The sequence below is a fragment of the Parus major genome, chromosome 28 (assembly GCF_001522545.3).
Source record: "Parus major isolate Abel chromosome 28, Parus_major1.1, whole genome shotgun sequence".
Classification (NCBI taxonomy): domain Eukaryota; kingdom Metazoa; phylum Chordata; class Aves; order Passeriformes; family Paridae; genus Parus; species Parus major.
In genome coordinates this window covers 3,958,104-3,978,250 of record NC_031797.1, presented here as the reverse complement: position 1 = coordinate 3,978,250, position 20,147 = coordinate 3,958,104, and the positions used below count along the sequence as shown (strand labels likewise).

At 55.4% G+C, this 20,147-nt stretch overlaps 2 protein-coding genes and 1 long non-coding RNA gene across 6 annotated transcripts; 2 read left to right on the top strand and 1 right to left on the bottom strand.

The window, feature by feature from the left end:
• Positions 1 to 8,709: 8,709 nt before the first annotated feature.
• On the bottom strand, positions 8,710 to 9,782 carry LOC117245566. The gene is made up of 2 exons (XR_004500360.1): positions 9,702 to 9,782; positions 8,710 to 8,869 (listed from the first exon to the last, which is right to left on the bottom strand). It is a non-coding gene; the product is annotated as an uncharacterized LOC117245566 (long non-coding RNA).
• Positions 9,384 to 14,923, top strand: DUS3L (dihydrouridine synthase 3 like). Its single transcript, XM_015651626.2, has 13 exons — positions 9,384 to 9,446; positions 9,693 to 9,984; positions 10,425 to 11,150; positions 11,500 to 11,541; positions 11,625 to 11,777; positions 11,869 to 11,985; positions 12,313 to 12,378; positions 12,450 to 12,560; positions 13,243 to 13,339; positions 13,748 to 13,823; positions 14,109 to 14,297; positions 14,379 to 14,507; positions 14,763 to 14,923. Exons 1-13 carry the CDS (start codon positions 9,403 to 9,405, stop codon positions 14,833 to 14,835), a joined length of 2,115 nt encoding a protein of 704 aa, XP_015507112.1. The 5' UTR covers positions 9,384 to 9,402; the 3' UTR covers positions 14,836 to 14,923.
• On the top strand, positions 14,843 to 19,173 carry MPV17L2 (MPV17 mitochondrial inner membrane protein like 2). 4 transcript variants are annotated; one of them, XM_015651680.3, is made up of 7 exons: positions 14,843 to 14,926; positions 15,004 to 15,114; positions 15,284 to 15,430; positions 16,038 to 16,195; positions 16,531 to 16,701; positions 17,219 to 17,295; positions 17,375 to 19,173. In XM_015651680.3, exons 2-7 carry the CDS (start codon positions 15,026 to 15,028, stop codon positions 17,723 to 17,725), a joined length of 993 nt encoding a protein of 330 aa, XP_015507166.1. In that variant the 5' UTR covers positions 14,843 to 14,926; positions 15,004 to 15,025; the 3' UTR covers positions 17,726 to 19,173. The 4 variants fall into 4 exon arrangements, with proteins under 4 accessions (XP_015507166.1, XP_015507164.1, XP_015507167.1 ...); XM_015651681.3 differs by lacking the exons at positions 14,843 to 14,926; positions 15,004 to 15,114; positions 15,284 to 15,430 and adding an exon at positions 15,440 to 15,813 and having other exon boundaries at positions 17,375 to 17,503; positions 17,575 to 17,726; XM_015651678.3 differs by lacking the exon at positions 14,843 to 14,926 and having other exon boundaries at positions 14,981 to 15,430.
• The last annotated feature ends 974 nt before the right edge of the window (positions 19,174 to 20,147 follow it).

Sequence of the window (20,147 nt, the reverse complement as noted above, 5' to 3'; positions counted from 1 at the left end):
CAGCTCTCCTGGAGCTCCTCAGGCCCTGAGGGGGCTCTGAGCTCTCCCTGGATCCTTCTCCTCTCCAGCTGAGCCCCCCCAGCTCTCCCAGCCCGGCTCCAGAGGGGCTCCAGCCCTGGAGCAGCTCCAGAGCCTCCTCTGGACTGGCTCCAGCAGCTCCAGCTCCTGCTGATGTTGGAGCAGAGCTGGAGGCAGCTCTGCAGGTGGGGCCTCACCTGGACAGGGCAGGATCCCCTCCTTTCCCTGCTGCCCACGCTGTGGGATCAGCCCAGGCCACCACTGGCTTCCCCAGATCTCTCACATAAAACCCAAAACCAACCCAGGAAACCCCAAATCACAGGAAAAAGTCAAATCCAGGACGTTTTGTTGAGGTTCTAAATCAGAGAGTGAGGAACAACTGACCAGGACAACTGGGACAGGTTTTGATTGTGACCTCTGGAAAAAACTTCCCTTGTATAAATGGGGATTAATGGACATTTCAAAAGACAGTTGCTTTAGCTTAACCCCTCCCCTCCCTGTTTTCCTTGGGATGGGACCTAAGGGATGCATCAACAATGTAAAAACTAACAAATACTAATAAAATAAATAAATTGAGACAACTCATCCAACCAACACCCTCCCTGGAACAGATTCAGATTCTATTTCAATTGACATCTTCTGAAAAACAAAACCTTTCTCAGAAAAAAACAAAGCACGGCCACTTCAGAGAAAAACACGGGAAGAACTGCCCAGGATCTCCCAGTTTCTGGGAGGCAGAGGCAGGAAAACAGGAGGAAAATCAGGTCAGGAGCAGAGGACTGAACACAATATCAGTGACTACCTGGTTTCCCCGGAATCCGGGGATTTCCTGCTATTTTGAGCAGATTTTTTCGAGCTCCTGATGTTTGTTGGGATTTTCCAGCCCACCCTGGAGCCAGCCCCAGCCCTGGCAGGAGGCTGCTGGTCCTTTTCCCTCCTGGAAGTGATGACAAGGTGCTCAGTCTTCCTTGAGCTGTCCAAAGGCTCGTTAGGAAATGGCCCTAATTAAGTTTGATGGATGGGGACTGGGGATTAATCCTAATCTCCCTGCAGCAGCCAGACCAGAAAGGATATTTCACACAAGAATTTAACTGCAAATGCTGCAACTGCACAGCACGTGCGTGGCCTGACTCCACAGACCCAGAACCTGCTCCCAAGCTTTCAAATCCCAAGGAAAAAGCCACAAAATGAGGAAATCTGGATTTGGATCCCATGGATAGTCCCTCCCTGGAGTCAGCCTTGCTATAAGGTGTCTTTTTGGATAAAAAATATTTGGTTTATAAAGGTACATAACAGGCCTCAATCACAAAACTGAGTTTGAAATTTAAAGTCCAGTGAACGTTAAGGATGTTCCCCCTCAAAAAAAATAAGATGAAGTTTTGCTTTTCTGTATTTCCTTCCCTCCTTCTCTGATGTGAGGGGGAATATTCCACACAGGAGGATATCTGAACATCCAAGCCCTTCCTCGTGTGTTTTACTCTTTGCATGTGGGCTGCAAAATAATGGAAGAAATCAACAGAGAAAACACAAAAACCAGAAAAAAACTCCAGGTCTCTCCATTCCCAGTCCAAGCTCAAGCTGAAATCAAACAATATCTCCAAGTTTTCTGTACATGGATCTGCCTTGATGACCTGGAGATCACCCAGCAGGAGAAATCTGGGCTTTTGATGTCACAGCAAAATACAAGAGAATAGCAGGGGTAATTTACAGACAGGCTTGCTCAGACCCCAGGAGACAACATGCTTAAGCAACACCTGGGAAAGAAATATTCCTGACCTGGGAAAGGGGGGAAAAAACCAATTAGGATGAGCCAGATCAGCTCCTCAAACCGGTTTTCTGCAATCACAATCACAAACAATTGCATCAGTGCAAAGGGGAGAATGATAGGGGGCAGTGGGGGCAGCTCATGGGGAAAACACAGATCCATGGGGAAATACAGATCCATGGGGAAAATACAGATAAATCCATGGGGAAATACAGATCCATGGGGAAAAAAATACAGATCCATGGGGAAAGCACAGATCCATGGGGAAAACACAGATAGATCAATGGGAAAAATACAGATCCATGGAGAAACAGATAGATCTATGGGGAAAATACAGATCCATGGGGAAAATACAGATCTATACAGAAAACACAGATCCATGAGGAAAATACAGATCCATGGGGGAAATACAGATAGATCCATGGGGAAATACAGATCCATGGGGAAATACAGATAGATCAATGGGAAAAATACAGATCCATGGGGAAAACAAATACAGATCCATGTGGAAAATACAGATCCATGTGGAAAATACAGATCCATGGGGGAAATACAGATCCATGGGGAAAATACAGACCCATGTGGAAAATACAGATCCATGGGGAAATACAGATCCATGGGGAAAAAAAATACAGATCCATGGGAAAAACACAGATCCATGGGGGAAACAGATAGATCTATGGGGAAAATACAGATCCATGGGGAAAATACAGATCCATGGGGGAAATACAGATCAATGGGAAAAATACAGATCCATGGGGAAATACAGATCCATGGGGAAATACAGATCCATGGGGAAATACAGATCCATGGGGAAAATACAGATCCATGGGGAAATACAGATCCATGGGGAAAATACAGATCCATGGGGAAATACAGATCCATGGGGAAAATACAGATCCATGCAGAAAACACAGATCCATCCAAGGCAAAGGACACTTTTAACCAGCCCGGAGAGGAGTGGGGGTGTGCACAGCATTCCTCGCCCAGATTGCAGCCAGGACAATCCCTCCTGCTTTAGCTCTCCCCCAGCGGCTCATCCTGGATCAAATCCCCGTGGGCTGAGCTGTGTCCCTGCCCAGGTGAGCGCACCTGAAGCGCTGCCAGCCCTGCCTGGAGCCACCCTGAGGCACCCTGAGGCACCCTGAGGCACCCTGAGCCACCCCAGCCTGCCCTCCGCGGGCTCACACCCCCCTCTCGTGGCAAACACTCCATCCCTGACCCCACAGGAAAGGATTTTCCGGAGCTGGATGCTGCTCTGGATGGCCAGAGCTCTTTCCAGAGGCTCTGCTGATGAAGCACATGAATATTGATGATCTGCAGGGATGCAGCAGCAAAAGCAGCTGCGGGGAGATGCTCTCCGAGTTCAGCAAATGCTGCCGAGTGCAGAAACCTCTGGGGCAGGGAAAGGAGAGGGAACAGGGAGATTTTGTGGGGGAAAACAGGTCAAGCTGTTCAGTCACGCTTAGGAGAGCAGGATCCTTCGTTTAACCAGGAAAGGGCATCCCAGTCCTTAAAGGAAAGCTTTGGGAAAGCCAGTCCCTGTGTTTGGATGGTTCTGTGGAGCAGCAGTGATACAGCCCTGCACGGATCCATCACGGAATATCCTGAGTGGGAAAGGATCCACGGGGATCAGAGCCCAGCTCCTGGCTCTGCACAGACCCCAGCAATCCCCCCTGTGCCTGTGAGCATTCCTGCAGCTCTGGCACGGCTGTGTTGCCATCCTTGCAGATGAAAACGAGCACAGACGGCTCTGGCTGCCCTTCCCTGACCCACTTTAGGGTGTTTTTTGGGGACACAGACCTGTTGGAGCTAGTCCAGAGGAGGATTAGAGGGATGGAGCACCTCTCCTACAAGGAAAGGCTGGGAGATTTGGGATTGCTCAGCCTGGAGAAGCTCTGGGGTGACCTCATTGTGGCCTTCCAGCACCTGAAGAGAGCAACAAAACCCACGGAAACAGACTTTGGACAAGGGTTTGGAGTGACAGGATAATTTGGGATATGGAATCTGCCCCCTGCTCTGCTGGGAGCAGGAAAAGCCCTGCGGGATGATGAGCTACACATCCTCACACAGCACCAACCACAGCTCCTTCCCAAGAACCCCTCAGAGGGGACACAAATCTGGGCCCTCAACCAAATTCTGGAGGAATTTGGTGGGTTTGAGACATTTCCTCTCTGTCAAACGCTGCTGGGATGAGCTGGGATTCAGCAGGGGGAGGGAGCTGCTGTACCCACACACAGAGATGTAATCTCATGGCAGAACTAAGCCAGCCTAGGGAGCAAGTGCATTAGACCCTGCTGAGAAGGGATCTGGGGACAGAGGGGGAGAAAAGGCTGGGGAGGGACTTTTCCAGCTCAGGAAGGGGAGTGACAGGACTCACTGCAGGACACAGAGTCCTGCTGGAGCCGCTCACATCCAGGCCCAGCCAAAGCCTCTTTGCTCTCCCTGCACTTCCCACATCCCAGGCACAGCCAAGGTCTGCTTGGAAAACGCTTCTCCTTCACCCTCCGAGAGCCCCAGCAGAGCTGCCCGAGCTGTGTGAGTGCAGCACAGCCAGAGGGGATGGTTTGTCCTGCATTAACACCCTGCAGATCCCACAGGATCTTCCTCAGGGATCATAAACCTGAGCTGGGTCCATGGAAATAGACTTCCCTGCCTCGTGCCAAGTGACATCTCCCATCTCCACAGGGATCACCTGCTCCCTGGCCTCTTTTCCCACTGATTTGCACAAAACCACGTCCACAGGAGAGGGACAGCTGCCTTTTTGTCACCAGAGGGCTGAGTTTGGCTTGAAGTTCCAGATCCTGGCCGAGCTGCTGCTCTGCAGCGCTGCTGAATGCAGGTCAGTGCACAGCACAATCCCCTGGGGCACCAGGAGCAGCCTGGAGTGGCCCAGCTCCAAATTAAACCACCTGGACACGAATCCCTAAGGAAAAGGGGGGCACACCCCACCAGCAAGGTCACAGCCCCAGGAGTGTCTCTCTCTCAAGGCAGGGAAGGGCAAATCCTCCAGATCCATTTTTAAGGCACGGGTTGAGTCTTCCAGAACAAAGACAGGATGGAAAACTGGCCCAGCCTCATCCAAGGAAAATCTGGGGATGGTTCTGGTTTTGCAAAGCCTCCTCAGCTGCTGCAGCACGGGCTGCTCCAAGTTTAGATGACATTGCATCAGTCCTCTCCACCTCTCAGTCAGGAGGAGAAGAAAAAAGCCATCCACCCTTAGTCTGCAAAAATCCGGTGTTAGGGAGGGCTCTGGACAAAAATAGCACCGAGGTTTCTTTTTTTCCCCAGAGTTAAATTAAAATGTGGGGAGGTTTATTTCTTGTGGTTCTGCTCAGGTGAGACCCCACCTGCAGAGCTGGCCCAGCACAGGGAGGACGTGGAGCAGCGGGAAAGAGCCCAGAGGAGGCAGCAGGATGATCAGAGGGATGGAACAGCTCTTCTGGAGGGAAAAACTGGGAAAATTTGGATTGTCCAGCCTGGAAAAGCTCCAGGGTCACCTAATTGTGACTTGAAGGAGCCACAAGGAATGTGGAGAGAAACTTGGGACAAGTGATGGAGGGGACAGGACACAGGGAATGGCTCCCACTGGCAGAGGGCAGGGATGGATGGGATTTTGGGATGGAATTCCTGGCTGGGAGGGTTTGGGAGGCCCTGGAATGGAATTCCCAGTGAAGCTGTGGCTGTCCCTGGATCCCTGGGAGTGTCCAAGGTCAGGCTGGAGCCACCTGGGGTGGTGGGAGGTGTCCCTGCACTAAAAGGGTGACACCAAAGCTCCATCCACACCCCAGAAAACACCTGGAATGAACAGGAACGCAGGACAGGGATTAAACTTATTCATCAATAACAGGAAAAGTGCCCAAAATAGCAGTTTTGGATGGTTCCAAAGCTACTTGAGAAGCCAGGCCAGATTTGACAAATAGATCCAGCCAAAGTGGAGAAAATAATTAGAAAAACATTGAAACGTGTCATTTTTAGTTGTTGTTCTTATTTTTATTTAAAAAACTGAAACATTTTACTTCGGAAATGATGAAACATTTTAGTCCCAGCAGGATCTTGGAGCCTTTGTCCCAGCGAAACAGGAATGTTTATTCGGTTTGTCACTGACTGACTGAATTAAATGTCAGGAGGAAATTTCTGTGTTGCTTTCTCGTGTAAAAATAAAAATTAAAACTGTACACGAGATTTTATCTGGTGGCACACAGGGCATTAGAAGAGGCCAGATAAAGGGTTGAAGGCAAGCACCTTTCCTGTCCAGATCCTCAACTCCCCTAATTCCCAACAGGCTGAGCCACAAGGGATTAGGCACGGAAAGGGGACGGGGTGACCTCAGGTGACAGCAGAGGACAGAAGAGAAGGTTCCTTTTGGGAGCCACCCAAAAGTGCCCCAAAACAGCCCTGGGAACAGCAGGGTTGAGGGTGATGAAGGCTGAGAAGGACAAAAGTTGATGAGAGATGCCCCCAGAGCCACCAGAATGGAGAGTTGGGACTTTCCCCCTGCTCCCATGGCCAGGGCACTGGGAAAAGCCACATCCTGCCTCTTCCATCAGCACAGCAGCCTCTGCCAAGGAATCTGCGTCTCCCAGGACTGGGGCCTTGGGCTCCCTCTAATTTTAGGGTGTGATGAAAAGGTTTGGGGTCTCCTCCAAGCTTTCCCAACCAAGGGCTGAGTGCCACAGCTCCGGGATCCCAGAGCACTCCCACGTGAGCCCAGATGTCCCGTGCCTTTCCCTGCTCCGTGCTTTCCCTGCCCACACACCAGGGATAACTATCCCAGCTCTGGGAATGAGCACTGCCGGTGATCCGATATCCACAGCAGGCCCTGAGCTCCAGCCTGCCGAGAGCTCATCCCAAATCCACGGGCCTTGCCCAGATAATGACCTTTAGCTCCTCCAAACGCCAAGTCAGCTCCTTCAACCAGCCAGGAGGGACCTGCAGCGGGAAGAGCTTTCCAAACTCCATGACACAGAGCCTGGAGGTGCACACCCCAACTCCAAACTGTCCCAGCACAGGTTTTCCTGGAGCAGAGAGAGTGTGAGGCACTGAGACCCCAGCGTGTCCAGATGGAGGGGCTGGAGCTGGTGATTACGGCAGGGAGGGAATTGGGAGCTGGGACGTGAAACCAGAGAGGGGAAATGTTTAAAGCTTTAATCTTGGAAACAGCTTCCTGATAGGAGATTTATGAGCAATGGGAATATTCTCCTTTGCAGAAGGCTGGAAGCTGTGCTGCTGAAACGAGACCGGATAAAAGGGGAGACAGCACATGAGGAATGGATTTGGTTTGAGCAGAAGACAGGACCCGGAGGTTCCCTCCCGGCTCCAGCCACCTTCCCACACACCCAACCCCACACCTGGGACGTTCACCCTGCTGGCACCAGGACCCAGCAGGGCTTGTCACAACATTCAGCACAGCTCCAGACGAGTGTGACCAGCCTGAATCTCTCTCTCCCCACAGCAGCTGCTCTTGGGGCTGCTACAGAGCCTCATTTTTTGGCTAATTCCTGGCGTGGTATTCAGACCCCAGGGCCTGACACATCCGACTTTTGTGTGGGAGCCTGTGGAAGGGGCAGGTTCATTAATACGTGTTTAACTTGGACCTTGAAGGAGCTGAACTTTTCCTGACTTAGCTCTCCCTGTATCTCTATCCCACTTTCCTGTAATCAACCTTTCCCTTTTTCCTGCCTTGGCCTTTCCCAGTGAGTTCGTGGGTATTGGTTTTCTCCGGAGCTGCCGGAGGATGTGGGAGTGACAGCTCTGGCCTTCCAAGCCCTGTATTCACCCTACATTTATCCCTGGCTCCTCTTCCAACCTCAGCATGACCTGAAGGGGTGAAAAGATGAAGGAGACAAGAGCCAGCACCTCTCCAAACCTAGCAGAGAGCCATGGAATGGTTTGGGTTGGAAGAGACCTCAAAGCTCAGCCATTCCCACCCCTGAATGGCCAAGGACATCTTCCACTAGACCAGGTTGCTCCAAGCCCTGTCCAACCTGGGAAAGGCTTTGCTGGGAAGCTCATCCAAAGCTCAGCCTCGTAAAGCTGCCAAGCCAGAGCCCTGAGCAGGGATTAGATGCTGAAGTCTGACCTCAGCCCGGTGCAGCCAGCCCCAAGCGCTCTGACTTCAGGCTTATTGCCCCACAAAAACAGCAGTGAAATCACTTCATTAATCCCCAGAGCCTCATTTGCTTCTTTCCTTCCTTCCCCCGGCCAAGCTGAAGCTTAAAATAGTATTTTGCATTCCTCATATTTCACTCCAGAACTAATTAACACCCAATCAGCCCAAAGCTCTTCCCACAGCAGCCTGGCCTCGTGGTGCAACCTGCCCTGGCAGCACCCACCGGGCTCCCAGTTCCTCCCAAAAGCCATTTTTGATGGAGCATCTGGAAAGAACTGAGCTAAACCAGGAAAACTCCAGAACTCGAGCCCCACGTGCACACACAACTCTGCAGTGCCCATAAACAATCTCAACACTGTGGTAATTCCCCAATATCACAAGAGGTCACTCTTCCAGGGCTTCCAGCAGCTCCTAAATTAGGACAAAAACCACGAGGTAAGTGTCTCCTCTGTGGAGCAGCCTCATGGACAGTTTTAACCCACCCAAAATAAAAAAAGCTCCTTGGATTCAGCGCAGGGCATGGGACAGCAAAGATGGAGCCCAGGTTTTGCTTCACTTGCATTTCCCAGCCCTTTCTCGGCCTCTCAGCATCCCAGGCCAAGCATGAGTCAAAGGGAGCTGTGGAGATGACGGAGCTGGAAAGGAAATGTCGTCCAGGACAAAAACGTCACCCATGAGACATCAGCCCCCTCACTACAGCATCGCTCTCACTCACACGCGTCAGGCTCGGAGGATCACTGAGGGGATGTGCACCAAGGAGAGGGGGTAAAGAGTGGCACGGACACAGAGGGAGAAAAGGTCAAACACACCACACTTGACGTGTTTATTTGGTTTATTTGGTTTTCAGCCCAAACTTCCACCCACGGGCCGAAGGCGAGGGTGGCTGGAAGGCTCCAGGCGGCTCATGAGCGAGAGCTGGTTCATCCCTTCAGCACTGTGCAGCCAGTCCTTGCATTTACTGCTTGAAAACAACCCTAAAATTACAAAAAAAGTACCATGTGTCCCACATCTCTCAGAGCTCCATCGTCCCCCCTGATAGCTGTGAGGAGGCGGGAGGGCGAGACACCCCCAAAATCAGGGAATTGTTGAAGGAAAGACAAGGTGGCACTTTGTGTGTGTGGCTGACATGATGCTGCTCATTTGTAAGTTGAACTCAGTGATCTCAGGGGGCCTTGCAGCCATGGCCACCCTCAGGGGCCAGCAGCAGTGAGCCCCCTCACACCCAACTGTCCCCAAAGAGAAGCCTTAAGGAGCTGCTACAAGGAGCGACACTTCTCCCCGGGGTACAAGGGCTGCACAACGGCCTTTTCTCCCTGCTTGGGCAACCCTGATACCCTGAGGGGCTGTGGGCAGTTCTGGGAGAATGTACAAACTCTTTAACTCAACACATTGTGCTCGGCCGCAGCTCCGGCCGCCGTGAGGGGGCCGCGCCTCCGCCCGGCCTTTTTATATGCGCCCGGTCACGTGGTCCCGCCCCGTCGCTGACGTCATTGCCGCTCGCGGCAGCATGGCAGCGGCGGCGGCGCCCGGCGTGGCGCCGGTTCGAGCCCGGTGAGTGCGGGATCGCGGCCTCGGCGCTGCCCGACCCCTCTGTAACCCCCTCAGAACGGGTTTGCTCCCTTCATAACCCTCCCGGTACATTCCCGACCGCTCCATACGCCCCCAGTCCCTGTCCAGCCCCTCCAGGCCCCCGTGACCCCCCTCCCCTCATGACCCCCCTCCCCTCATGACCCCCCTCCCCTCACGACCCCCCTCCCCTCACGACCCCCTTTTCCACGGACACCCCTTTCCCTGCAGGTTCCTCACCTCCAAGGAGCAGTTCCACGCCTACCTGCGGGCAGGGGGCGAGGAGGAGGAGGAGGAAAAGGAGGAGAAGGAAGAGGAGCAGGTCAGCAGCGCCCAGAGTGAACCCCCAGCCAAGAGAGTGAAGGCAGAGGAGCTCGGCCAGGATGGGGAAAGCCAAGGGAAGGCTGGGGAGGAGGAGAAGGAGCGCCCGGAGAAGAAGAGAGCCCGGGGGCAGAACAAGAGCCGCCCGTGCATGAAACCCAACTGCTACGAGCAGAGCAGGCTGTGCCCCTCGGTGACACAGGTGGGACACAGGGCCCTGCTCTGGGGGGCTTAGGTGGGGTTTTGGGAAGGAATTGCTCCCTGTGAGGGTGGTGAGACCCTGGCACTGGGTGATCAGAGCAGCTGTGGCTGCCCCTCGATCCCTGGAAGTGTCCAAGGCCAGGCTGGACAGGGTTTGGAGCAGCCTGGGACAGTGGAAGGCATCCCTGCAGGTGGGACTGGATGGGATTTGTGGTCCTTTCCAACCCAAACCAGTCTGGAATTCCATAAAACCAGCTGGGAGAGGGTGACACGCAATGAGCTGAGTGTCACAAGTGAAGCATCACCTTCCCTGAAGTGTGTCCACCCTGCAGCACATCCCTGGGAGCGTTCCCACCCTCACCTGGCGGGTCTCAGGTGCTCAGAGCAGTTCTGGGCCGTGCTGCTCCATCCCCACCTTCCCCTGCTCCGTGTTGTCCCCAGGGCTGTGGCGGGCAGTGCCACTTTGGGCCGCGCTGCCGCTTCCTCCACAACGTGTCCGAGTACCTGGCGGCGAAACCGGCGGACCTGGGCCAGCGCTGCGTCCTCTTCGACACCTTCGGCCGCTGTCCCTACGGTGTCACCTGTCGCTTCGGCCAGGCCCACCTCGGGGACGGCCACCAGAACCTGGTCAACGCCGCCCTGGCCCAGCAGTGGGAAGGGAAGCTGCTGGTGAGGAACGGCCTCTCCAAGGAGCTCCAGCAGCAGCTGCGCAAGAGGAAATTCACCTTCCGGAAGGCCGAGGAGTTTCTCCGTGGGCTCCACGGTGGGAAGGGAGGCAAAGCCAGAGGGGGCTCCACAGAGGTGTCCAACTGCACTGCACCCCAGGAGGGCATGGGAGACAGCCCTGTGCTGCAGGAGCAGGGAGAAGATCACAAACCAGGAGACCTGCAGGGCTCCCAAGGGGCTGAGGGTGCTCCTGAACCAGAGGCCCTGCAGGGCTCCCAAGGGGCTGAGGGTGCTCCTGAACCAGAGGCCCTGGAGAGCTCCCGAGGGGCTGAGGGTGCTCCTGAACCAGAGGCCCTGGAGAACTCCCGAGGGGCTGAGGGTGCTCCTGAACCAGAGGCCCTGCAGGGTTCCCAAGGGGCTGAGGGTGCTTCCTCCATCCCAACCCTGGGCCCTCTGACAGATGAGGACATCACAAAGCTGCGGCCATGTGAGAAGAAGAAGGTGAGAGTCCCTTGTGTCCTGATTCCGTGGTGGAGATTGTGCATGGAAAGATGGAAGAGAAACCCCTTTAGCTGGAGAGACAGGCAGAGCATTTCTTATATGTGGAAGGAATTCCTGCCTGTGAGGGTGGGGAGGGGCTGGGATGGAATTCCCAGAAAAGCTGTGGCTGCCTCATCCCTAGAAGTGTCCAAGGCCAGGCTGGGCAGGGCTTGAGGCACCCTGGGATAGTGGAAGGTGTCGGGGCATGGAATTGGGTGATCCTTAAGGTCTTTTCCACGCCAAATCATTCTGTGGTTCCATAAAAACCATTGCAGCTCTTCTAACCTGCTCCTCCATCCCCGTTTTCCAGCTGGAAATCCAAGGAAAGCTCTACCTGGCTCCACTGACCACGGTAGGTTGATGACTCCATCCTTGTGCCAAAGTTCACCGTGGGAGCAGAGCAGATCTGCTGACAATCCCTGCTGTCCCTGGCAGTGTGGGAACCTCCCTTTCCGCCGGATCTGCAAACGTTTTGGAGCCGATGTCACCTGTGGGGAGATGGCTGTGTGCACCAACCTGCTCCAGGGCCAGTCCTCCGAGTGGGCTCTGCTCAAGCGCCACCACACCGAGGACATCTTCGGGGTGCAGGTGAGGGTTGTCACCCCAGAGCCCACCAATAACTCATTTCCCAGGGGAAAAGCTGCCTCTGGAACTCAGGGAAGCTGTTTCCCTCTGGCAGCTGGAGGGAGCCTTTCCAGACACCATGACCAAGTGTGCAGAGCTCCTGAACAGGACAATCGATGTGGATTTTGTCGACATCAACGTCGGGTGTCCCATTGACCTGGTCTACAAGAAGGTGAGAAGTTCTGTGGTGCGTTTTCCTTCCGTGAATCCTTGTCTTCTCCCTCATCCCCTGCTGCCTGATTGCCCTTTCCAGTCTGATCCAGAGCTCCCAGTTCGTTCATGGGCAGTAGATCTCCATGAGAAGGGGAACAAGCTGCTCAAGGAGCAGGGACTGCTCCCTGTCTGCCTGGCAGGATTTGGGAGGGAAAAGCACTCTGCAGTTTTTTTGGTTGAAGCATCCGCTTTCTCCAAACTTTGAGATGCTCCAAGCCTTACCTGAGCAGCTCCAAGGACTCCACCATTGAGGAGAGTCCTGAGTGTGCCACGTTTTGTCCCTCAGGGAGGAGGCTGTGCTCTGATGACTCGCTCCAACAAGTTCGAGCAGATCGTCCGCGGGATGAACTCGGTGAGTTGGAGCACCTGGAGCTGAGCTGGTGGTGCCCAGCCTGGCCTGGCCTCATCTTCCCACTTCTGCAGGTGCTGGATGTGCCACTGACGGTGAAGATCCGGACTGGGGTGCAGGAAAAGGTTAACGTGGCTCACAAAATCATCCCCAGGATCCGGGAGTGGGGAGCCTCCATGGTCACGGTATGGGGACAGATGTGTGGGGTTGGTGGCTGGGGAATTCTGCCTGGAGATCAGATGGGGATGACATTCCCCTGCATTTTAGTGTCCTCTGCTAATAAAAGAGGAAAATTCAGGTGCAGAGAGTGTTTTCCTACCTGCTTTTGAGTCCATGAATCCCAGAATGGTTTGGGAAGGGACCTTAAAGCTGATCCCATCCCTCCCCCTGTCATGGGCAGGGACACTTTCCACTACCCCAGGGTGCTCCAAGCGCTGTCCAGCCTGGCCTTGGACACTTCCAGGGCTGGGGGAGCCACAGACGGTTCCTGCAATGCTCTGGAGCAGAAGTTTTCCCCAGTCAGGACTGGGGAATGTGGGATCAGCTCTTTGTGTGGGGATTAGTTCCAGCCCACGGTGCCTCCCCTGGAGAGAGCCGCTTCTTGCTCTGGCTCACAGACAGCCCAAACATCACCCCAAAAGCCTCCAGCCCTTTCAGCTCCACTCAGCTCTTCCTCAGCCCACTGTCAGCACCCCTGGCCATAAATCCAGAGGTAGATCCAGAGGCAGATCCCAAGGGAGCTCCATCAGCACCCATCGATCCCGAGGGCGATCCCAAGGGTGATTCCAAGGCCAATCCCAAGGCTGCCTTCCCCATGGGGGTGTCAGTGTCCCCTGCCCAGCGGGGTGTCCCTGGGTCTCTCCACAGCTGCACGGGCGGTCCCGGGAGCAGAGGTACACCCGCAGCGCAGACTGGGAATACATCGCCGAGTGCGCCCGCATCGCCAGCCCCATGCCTCTCTTCGGTACGTGGGCCTTCCTCTGGCACTCGTTTCGCTTCAAATTCCTGCAAAAACCGGCAAAAAAAGCCACGTTCCCAAGGATGCTTAGCGTGGGGAAAAGGTTGGAGCATCCCTGGTGCTGCTGGGATGAGAATCACTTGGGTTTTAAAGGTGTTTTCTTGCCCCTGTGGCACAAAATCCCTAAACCTTCAGGGAAATGAGTGAAGGAGGAGAGAGAAGGCTCCTTTTTTCCTTGTAAGGGAACATCCATCAGAAACATCCCTGGGAATCCAAACCAGGAGCCTCTTTGGACCATCTGGCTGCCTTGAACATTGTGTCCATTTTGAATTTTATCCCATGCCTGGATTAGCTCACTTTGACTTGTCCTCACGGATCACTTTGACCTCTGGCTTCTCCCTCCTTTCCGGGCAGGAAACGGGGATATTTTGTCCTACGAAGATGCAAATCGAGCCATGCAGATGGGAGTTTCTGGAATCATGATTGCAAGGCAAGTGCCTGTGTTTCCCTTCACTCCTGAGCTCTGGTGGTTCAAGAGGAAAAAATAAAAAAGGATTTAAAAAAAAATCCCTAAACAAACCCAAAACAGAATTTCCTCTCGGTGAAAGCACTCTGAAGATTGGTAAAATCAATTTATATCAGTTGGAGCTTCTTGTTGGAATGGAAAAGGAGATTTAAAGCAGAATTGGCTGAGGAGTTAATGCTGGAAAGTCTCTAATCTTCAGGAGCATCAATGATGGGAATAACAATCCCTTTTTTTCTCTTTTGGCTGCAGAGGGGCACTCATCAAACCCTGGCTTTTCACGGAAATCAAGGAGCAGAGACATTGGGATATCTCCTCCAGCGAGAGATTTGACATCCTCAAGGACTTCACCAACTACGGCCTCGAGCACTGGGGGTCAGACACTCAGGGAGTGGAGAAAACCAGGAAATTCCTGCTGGAATGGCTCTCCTTCCTCTGCAGGTAGTGCTGCCCAGCCAGGAGGATCTTTAAACAATAATTAATGACTCCCTAGCGCTCACTGCTCATTTAATTTTATTGCAGGTACATTCCAGTTGGATTATTGGAGTATCTACCTCAAAGAATCAACGAGCGACCGCCCTATTACCTGGGGAGGGACTACCTGGAGACCCTCATGGCCAGCCAAAACGTGGATGATTGGATCAAAATAAGGTAATGAGGCATCAAATTTCATTTAAATTGCTAAAAAGGGATGTGGCAGAGCCCCTGTAGAGCCACAGGGTCATGTGAGACTGAACACTGTCCCTTCCTTGGGTTTGGTTTTGTTGTCGTTCCTCCCTGGAAGTGCCCAAGGCCAGGCTGGACAGGGCTTGGAGCAAGCTGGGATAGCGGGAGGTGTCCCTGGGCACGGCACTGGGTGAGCTTTAAGGTCTCTGGATTAATTCTATAATTGATTTTTTCTCCCAGTGAGCTGCTCCTGGGCCCTGTCCCACCCAGCTTCACCTTCCTGCCGAAACACAAGGCCAATTCCTACAGGTAGGGCTGGCCAGGCCCTGTCCTGCGGCGTCGGGAGGGGCCGTGAGCGGGAGCAGGGCTGGCACTCGGAATAAAGCTGTTGTTTTTACAAACCGGTGAGTTTTTTGCCTTCCTGCCCCACATGGGTCCTGGCAGATAAACACCCCATTAGTGAGGGGATCTCTGCCTCCAGCTCACAGCCAGAGCTGCCCCACATGGCTGAGAAAGAGCCCTCAGTTCCCACCCCACGTCCTTGGGATGACAAACCCCCAGGACGAGGAGCAGCAACGTCCCCACAAGCAAGGTGACACGGAGCTGATGTTCAGGCTCCCAAAGAGAAGCCTCTCAAAGAATCCTCAAGGTTCTGGGGACAGCCTGGAGGGTCTCAGCAGCATCCCCACACCTGCGAGACCCCAGTGGCAGCAGCAGAGTGGGGAGAGCGGTGGTGACATCTGTCATGGCCACCTCCACAGGGACATCCCCAGGCAACAACAGCCCCCCAGCCACGCTGCTGCCCCAAAACCAAGGGACAGGGACAGGACAGGGCTGGGACACCGCGGGGATCCCTGCACCGTCCCCATCTCGCCCTACCGCAAGCCCCTGGATGAGCTGCTGCCTCGGTAGGTGTCATGGCGGCCCCCGGTGCCTCGGTAGGTGTCATGGTGGCCTCCTGTGCCTCGGTAGGTGTCATGGCGGCCCCCCTGTGCCTCGGTAGGTGTCATGGCGGCCCCCTATGCCTCGGTAGATGTCATGGCGGCCCCCTGTGCCTCGGTAGGTGTCATGGCGGCCCCCTATGCCTCGGTAGGTGTCATGGCGGCCCCCTGTGCCTCGGTAGGTGTCATGGCGGAGGCAGGAAGCGGAAGTCGTTGTTGTCACGTGACACACGCTCTGTTCCGCGTGTAACGCCCGGTGGTGGCGGGGGGGGCACGGGGGGAACCGGGAGGAACTGGAGGCACCGGGAACCGGGCTGGTGGCCTGGGAGGGGCGCTGGGGACCCAGCGGGGTAAGTGGAGGGGTGCAGAGATAACGGGGGGGGCTCTGGGGCGGTGACAGAGGGGTCAGGGAGGGGCTGAGGGGGCACAGCAGGACTGGGAGGGTCCGGCAGCGGTAACTGGGACAGCTGGGGGGGGAGCGGGGCAACTGGGAGGGCACGAACTGGGAGAACTGGGGGGGCACAGCAGTGAGCGGGGGTGTGGGGAGGGGGCGTTGAGCCCGCTGTTCCCGCAGGATGCTCCTGCGCTCCTGGAAGTCGCTGTTCACCGGGAGGCTGCTGCTCCTGACCAACACCGTGAGCTGCGGGGGCCTCCTGGCAGCCGGGGACTGCCTGCAGCAGGAATGGCAGCGCCGCAAGCGCCCCGACTGCCAGCTCCAACTGGGACGCACTGGTGAGCGCTGGGACGGGCTGTTCCGGCCCCATGGCCACAGGGCAGCCACAGCTGGACATCTGCTGGCCCAGGAGCTCCCAGCTCCAACTGGGACGCACTGGTGAGCGCTGGGATGGGCTGTTCCAGTCCCATGGCCACAGGGCAGCCAGAGCTGGACATCTGCTGGCCCAGGAGCTGCCAGCCCCGTCCAGCCCAGCCTTGGACACTGCCAGGAGCAGCCACAGCCGCTCTCATCCCCTCCCTGCCCTTCCAGGGAGGAATTCCTTCCCCAGATCCCCTCTAAGCCTGCCCTGTCCATGCACAGCCCCCGTGCTGAGCCTGGCTGTTGTTCCCAGGGCGGATGTTTGTGGTGGGCTGCAGCCTGGGGCCGCTGATGCATTACTGGTACCTCTGGCTGGACTCGGCGTTCCCGGCCCGGGGCGTGCGCTGCCTCAGGACCGTGCTGAAGAAAGTGCTCATTGACCAGACGGTGGCATCGCCCAGCATGGGAGTCTGGTACTTCCTGGGTATGTGGGACCCTCGGGGATCACTGATCCCAGCCCTGTTCCTGCACAGACACCCCAAAATCCCGCCCTGGCAATCCCTGGGAGCTCCTGGAGCCCTGGGAGCCTTGAGGCCAGGAACATTCCCTGGGGGAATTCAGTGCCCAGCACCCTCTGGAGGAAGAATCTTTCCCTGAAATCTATCCCAGATCCCCTGAAATCCATCCCAGATCCCCTGAAATCCATCCCAGATCCCCTGAAATCCATCCCAGATCCCCTGAAATCCATCCTAGATCCCTGAACCTTTCCCTGATCTCCATCCCAGATCCCCCAAACCTTTCCCTGATCCCCATCCCAAACCCATGGCACAGCTCCAGCCATTCCCTCATGTCCCAGACAGATCAGTGCTTTCCCTTTCACTTTTCCATTTCCTCGCTCTGGGTGCTGCCGGCTCTGCCCTTCCCGCCCACCCTGGGAGGGGTTTGGGGCATTTCCCGGCCATTCCCACCCCTATTCCCACCGACCCCCCCTGTCCCCGCAGCCATCGGCACCCTGGAGGGCCAAACTCTCCAGGAGAGCTGGGACGAGCTGAAGGAGAAATTCTGGGAATTCTACAAGGTAACCCCCTGCCCAGGCTCTCCCCCTTCCCCTCTGGGCTCCGCTGGGAATCACCCAGCTGCTCCTGGCTCCTTTCCAGGCTGACTGGTGCGTGTGGCCGGCGGCGCAGATCCTGAATTTCCTCTTCCTGCCTCCCAAGTACCGCGTGGTTTATGTCAACGTGGTGACCCTGGGCTGGGACACCTACCTGTCCTACCTCAAACACCGGGTGAGCCTCAGCCCCGCGTGGCGCGGCGGCCGCGGGAGCGCCGGGCTCATCCCGCTGTCGCTGTTTTCCAGGAGCCGCCGCGGCAGAGCCAGCGCAGCGCCGGGGCGTAGCGAGGCCACCAGGCCGTTCCTGCCTGCACCAAACGCATTTCTGCCCATTGTGGATCCCCTCAGCCGAGGGAGGGGATGGCCAGAGCCAGCCCCCCACGTGCCTGCTGCCTGATTAATTCATCTGCTAATTACAGCCATGGGTTGGGGTTGTAACAATCTCTTGTTGCAGGATAACCTGTAAAGTGATTTTCTTCTGGGATTTGCTGGCGGAGCCGGGGTGAGGAGGAGCTGCTGCAGCCCCTGGGAAGGGTCCTGGCTGGATCTGTTCCCTCTCCAGGGAAATCCTGCCCCTTGCTGCTCCTCCAGCACCTTCCAGCCACCCAAATCCCCACAAAGTGGATATTGGGAAGGAATTCTTCCCTGTGAGGGTGACGAGGGGCTGGGCTGGAATTCCCAGAGCAGCTGTGGCTGTCCCTGGATCCCTGGAAGTGCCCAAGGCCAGGCTGGAGCAGCCTGGCACAGCGAAAGTGTCCCTGTCCTTGGCAGGGGTGACAAGGGATGGGATTTCAGCTCATTCCCACCCAAACCCACTCCATGATCCACTCCTGCAGCTCCTCACTCCTTCCCCTCCTGCTTTTTCTCTTCCAGCTCCAGGATAAAATCACTCCACTCCCCCCTCGCTGCCTCAGCTCCCGTTTTCCCCCCGGCTCCGGGCGGGGGCTGCAGCCACCTGGATCCTCTATAAATAGGGATGTGATTGCACCCGTCGGCTCTGCGGCGCTCGGGAGGAGGAGGGATGGAGGGAGGGGGGGTTGGAGCCAAATTTTGGCAGAGTTTGGGCCATCACATCCCTCTGCTCCCAGCCCTGGGCGAGCTGGACGCTCCCTGCATAGCCCAAGAACTGAATTATTCCCATTTTTTTCAATGAAAACTGCCTGAATGGGAATATTCTTATTTTTTCCCCTTGATTTTTAAAGCGGTGCCTTAAAGCTCTGCCCTGGTCCCTGCTGTCACACACCCGGGGGGGGACTCAACTCCTCCCTCTGCAGCAGCAGGAGCCAGTTGGGGGATGATAATTAAAGAAAAATAAAATTAATTTTGCTCCTCTCTGGCAACTCAGGGACCCCGCGGAACTTCTGATCAGCATCGGTTTATTTCTTCACAACATTTCTTTTTAATACAGTGATTTTTAGGAAATTGTACTCTTTTTGACACTTTTGACATTTGTACAGTACAGTGTTAACTCTTCCATAAGTAAACTTCACAAAAAAGAGAGAGAGGGGGGAGAGGGAAAAGGTGGAGGGAAAGGAGATGGAATCATGGCTGGGGGGAGGAATAGAGGGGAAATCTGTAAAATAAAGACACAGCGCTCCGGGAAAAATAAATAAAGGGCAGCTCTGTCATGGCTACGGGAATATCCACTTATTCACAGTCTCCACAGAAGCACAGAACTACAGGAAAACGAGATCCCAAATCCCTGGAGCAAACCAGCCGAGCTCCCAGCCCCGCTCGCCCCCCACGAGCCCAACCCGGGGCCGATTCGCTCCAGTCGGCTCGGCCTCGCTGACTCAATTAATTAATTATTCAATCTTATTTAAATAATAAAGAGTTTTCTTGTGGTTTGGTTGTTTGGTGTTTTTTTTTGTTGTTGTTTTGTTGTTTTTTTTTTTTAAAAGTGATATTCACAAGCAAGGTTACCACACTGAGAGAGAGAGGAAAACAAAACCAAAAAAAAAGGAAAAAAAAATCAGAATATATATATATATATATATATAAATGCACCACCATGGCCACAGCACAGCAGGTCACGCGCACAGCGTCACTTCCTACGCCTATTTACAAGGAATTTCTGTATGTACAAGGAGGAAGACGGCGGGAGCATAAATTAGCATCTATTTATACAAATAAACAAGAGTCAGGAGAGATCCATCCAGCTGGAGGGGCAGGAGAGCCGGGCACGCGCTCGGGGTGAAGGGGAGCACACCAGGGGGGATGGGGAGAGATGGGGGGGTCCTGTCACTGCACCCACACGCTGGGAGGGGGGTCCCAGGGTAGGGGGATCCCCAGGACAGGGGGTTCTAGAGCAGGAAAAAGGGCAGGGGGTCCCAGGGTAGGAGGTCCCAGGGTAGGGGGTCCCAGAGCTGGGGGTCCCAGAGCTGGGGGTCCCCCGGGAAGGGAGGTGTCGACAGAGCAAAGCAGAGGGGCAGAGGGGGATCCCCAGGACAGGGGGTTCTAGAGCAGGAAAAAGGGCAGGGGGTCCCAGGGTAGGAGGTCCCAGGGCAGGGGGTCCCAGAGCTGGGGGTCCCAGAGCTGGGGGATCCCCAAGACGGGGGGATTCTAGAGCAGGGGGGTGTCCCAGAGCTGGGGGTCCCCAGGACAGGGGGGTCCCCAGGGCAGGGGGTCCCAGAGCTGGGGGTCCCCAGGGCAGGGGGTTCCAGAGCAGGAGGGGGGTCCCAGGGTAGGGGGATCCCCAGGACAGGGGGTCCCAGAGCCAGGGGTCCCAGGGCAGGGGGGTGCCACACAGGGGGTCTCCAGGGAAGGGGGTCCCAGAGCCAGGGGGGTCCCAGGGCAGGGGGTCTCCAGGGCAGGGGGGT

Excerpts from the sequence above, each read along its gene's own strand:
- MPV17L2 (XM_015651677.2), top strand. The coding sequence starts at position 15,440 with ATGGCGGCCCCCGGTGCCTCGGTAGGTGTCATGGTGGCCTCCTGTGCC. Across the intron at positions 16,196-16,530 it reads GCTCCAACTGGGACGCACTG|GGCGGATGTTTGTGGTGGGC; the intron begins GTGAGCGCTGGG and ends TGTTGTTCCCAG. Across the intron at positions 17,296-17,374 it reads AATTCTGGGAATTCTACAAG|GCTGACTGGTGCGTGTGGCC; the intron begins GTAACCCCCTGC and ends GCTCCTTTCCAG.
- DUS3L (XM_015651626.2), top strand. The coding sequence starts at position 9,403 with ATGGCAGCGGCGGCGGCGCCCGGCGTGGCGCCGGTTCGAGCCCG. Across the intron at positions 11,778-11,868 it reads AGGACATCTTCGGGGTGCAG|CTGGAGGGAGCCTTTCCAGA; the intron begins GTGAGGGTTGTC and ends TCCCTCTGGCAG. Across the intron at positions 14,298-14,378 it reads TGGCTCTCCTTCCTCTGCAG|GTACATTCCAGTTGGATTAT; the intron begins GTAGTGCTGCCC and ends ATTTTATTGCAG.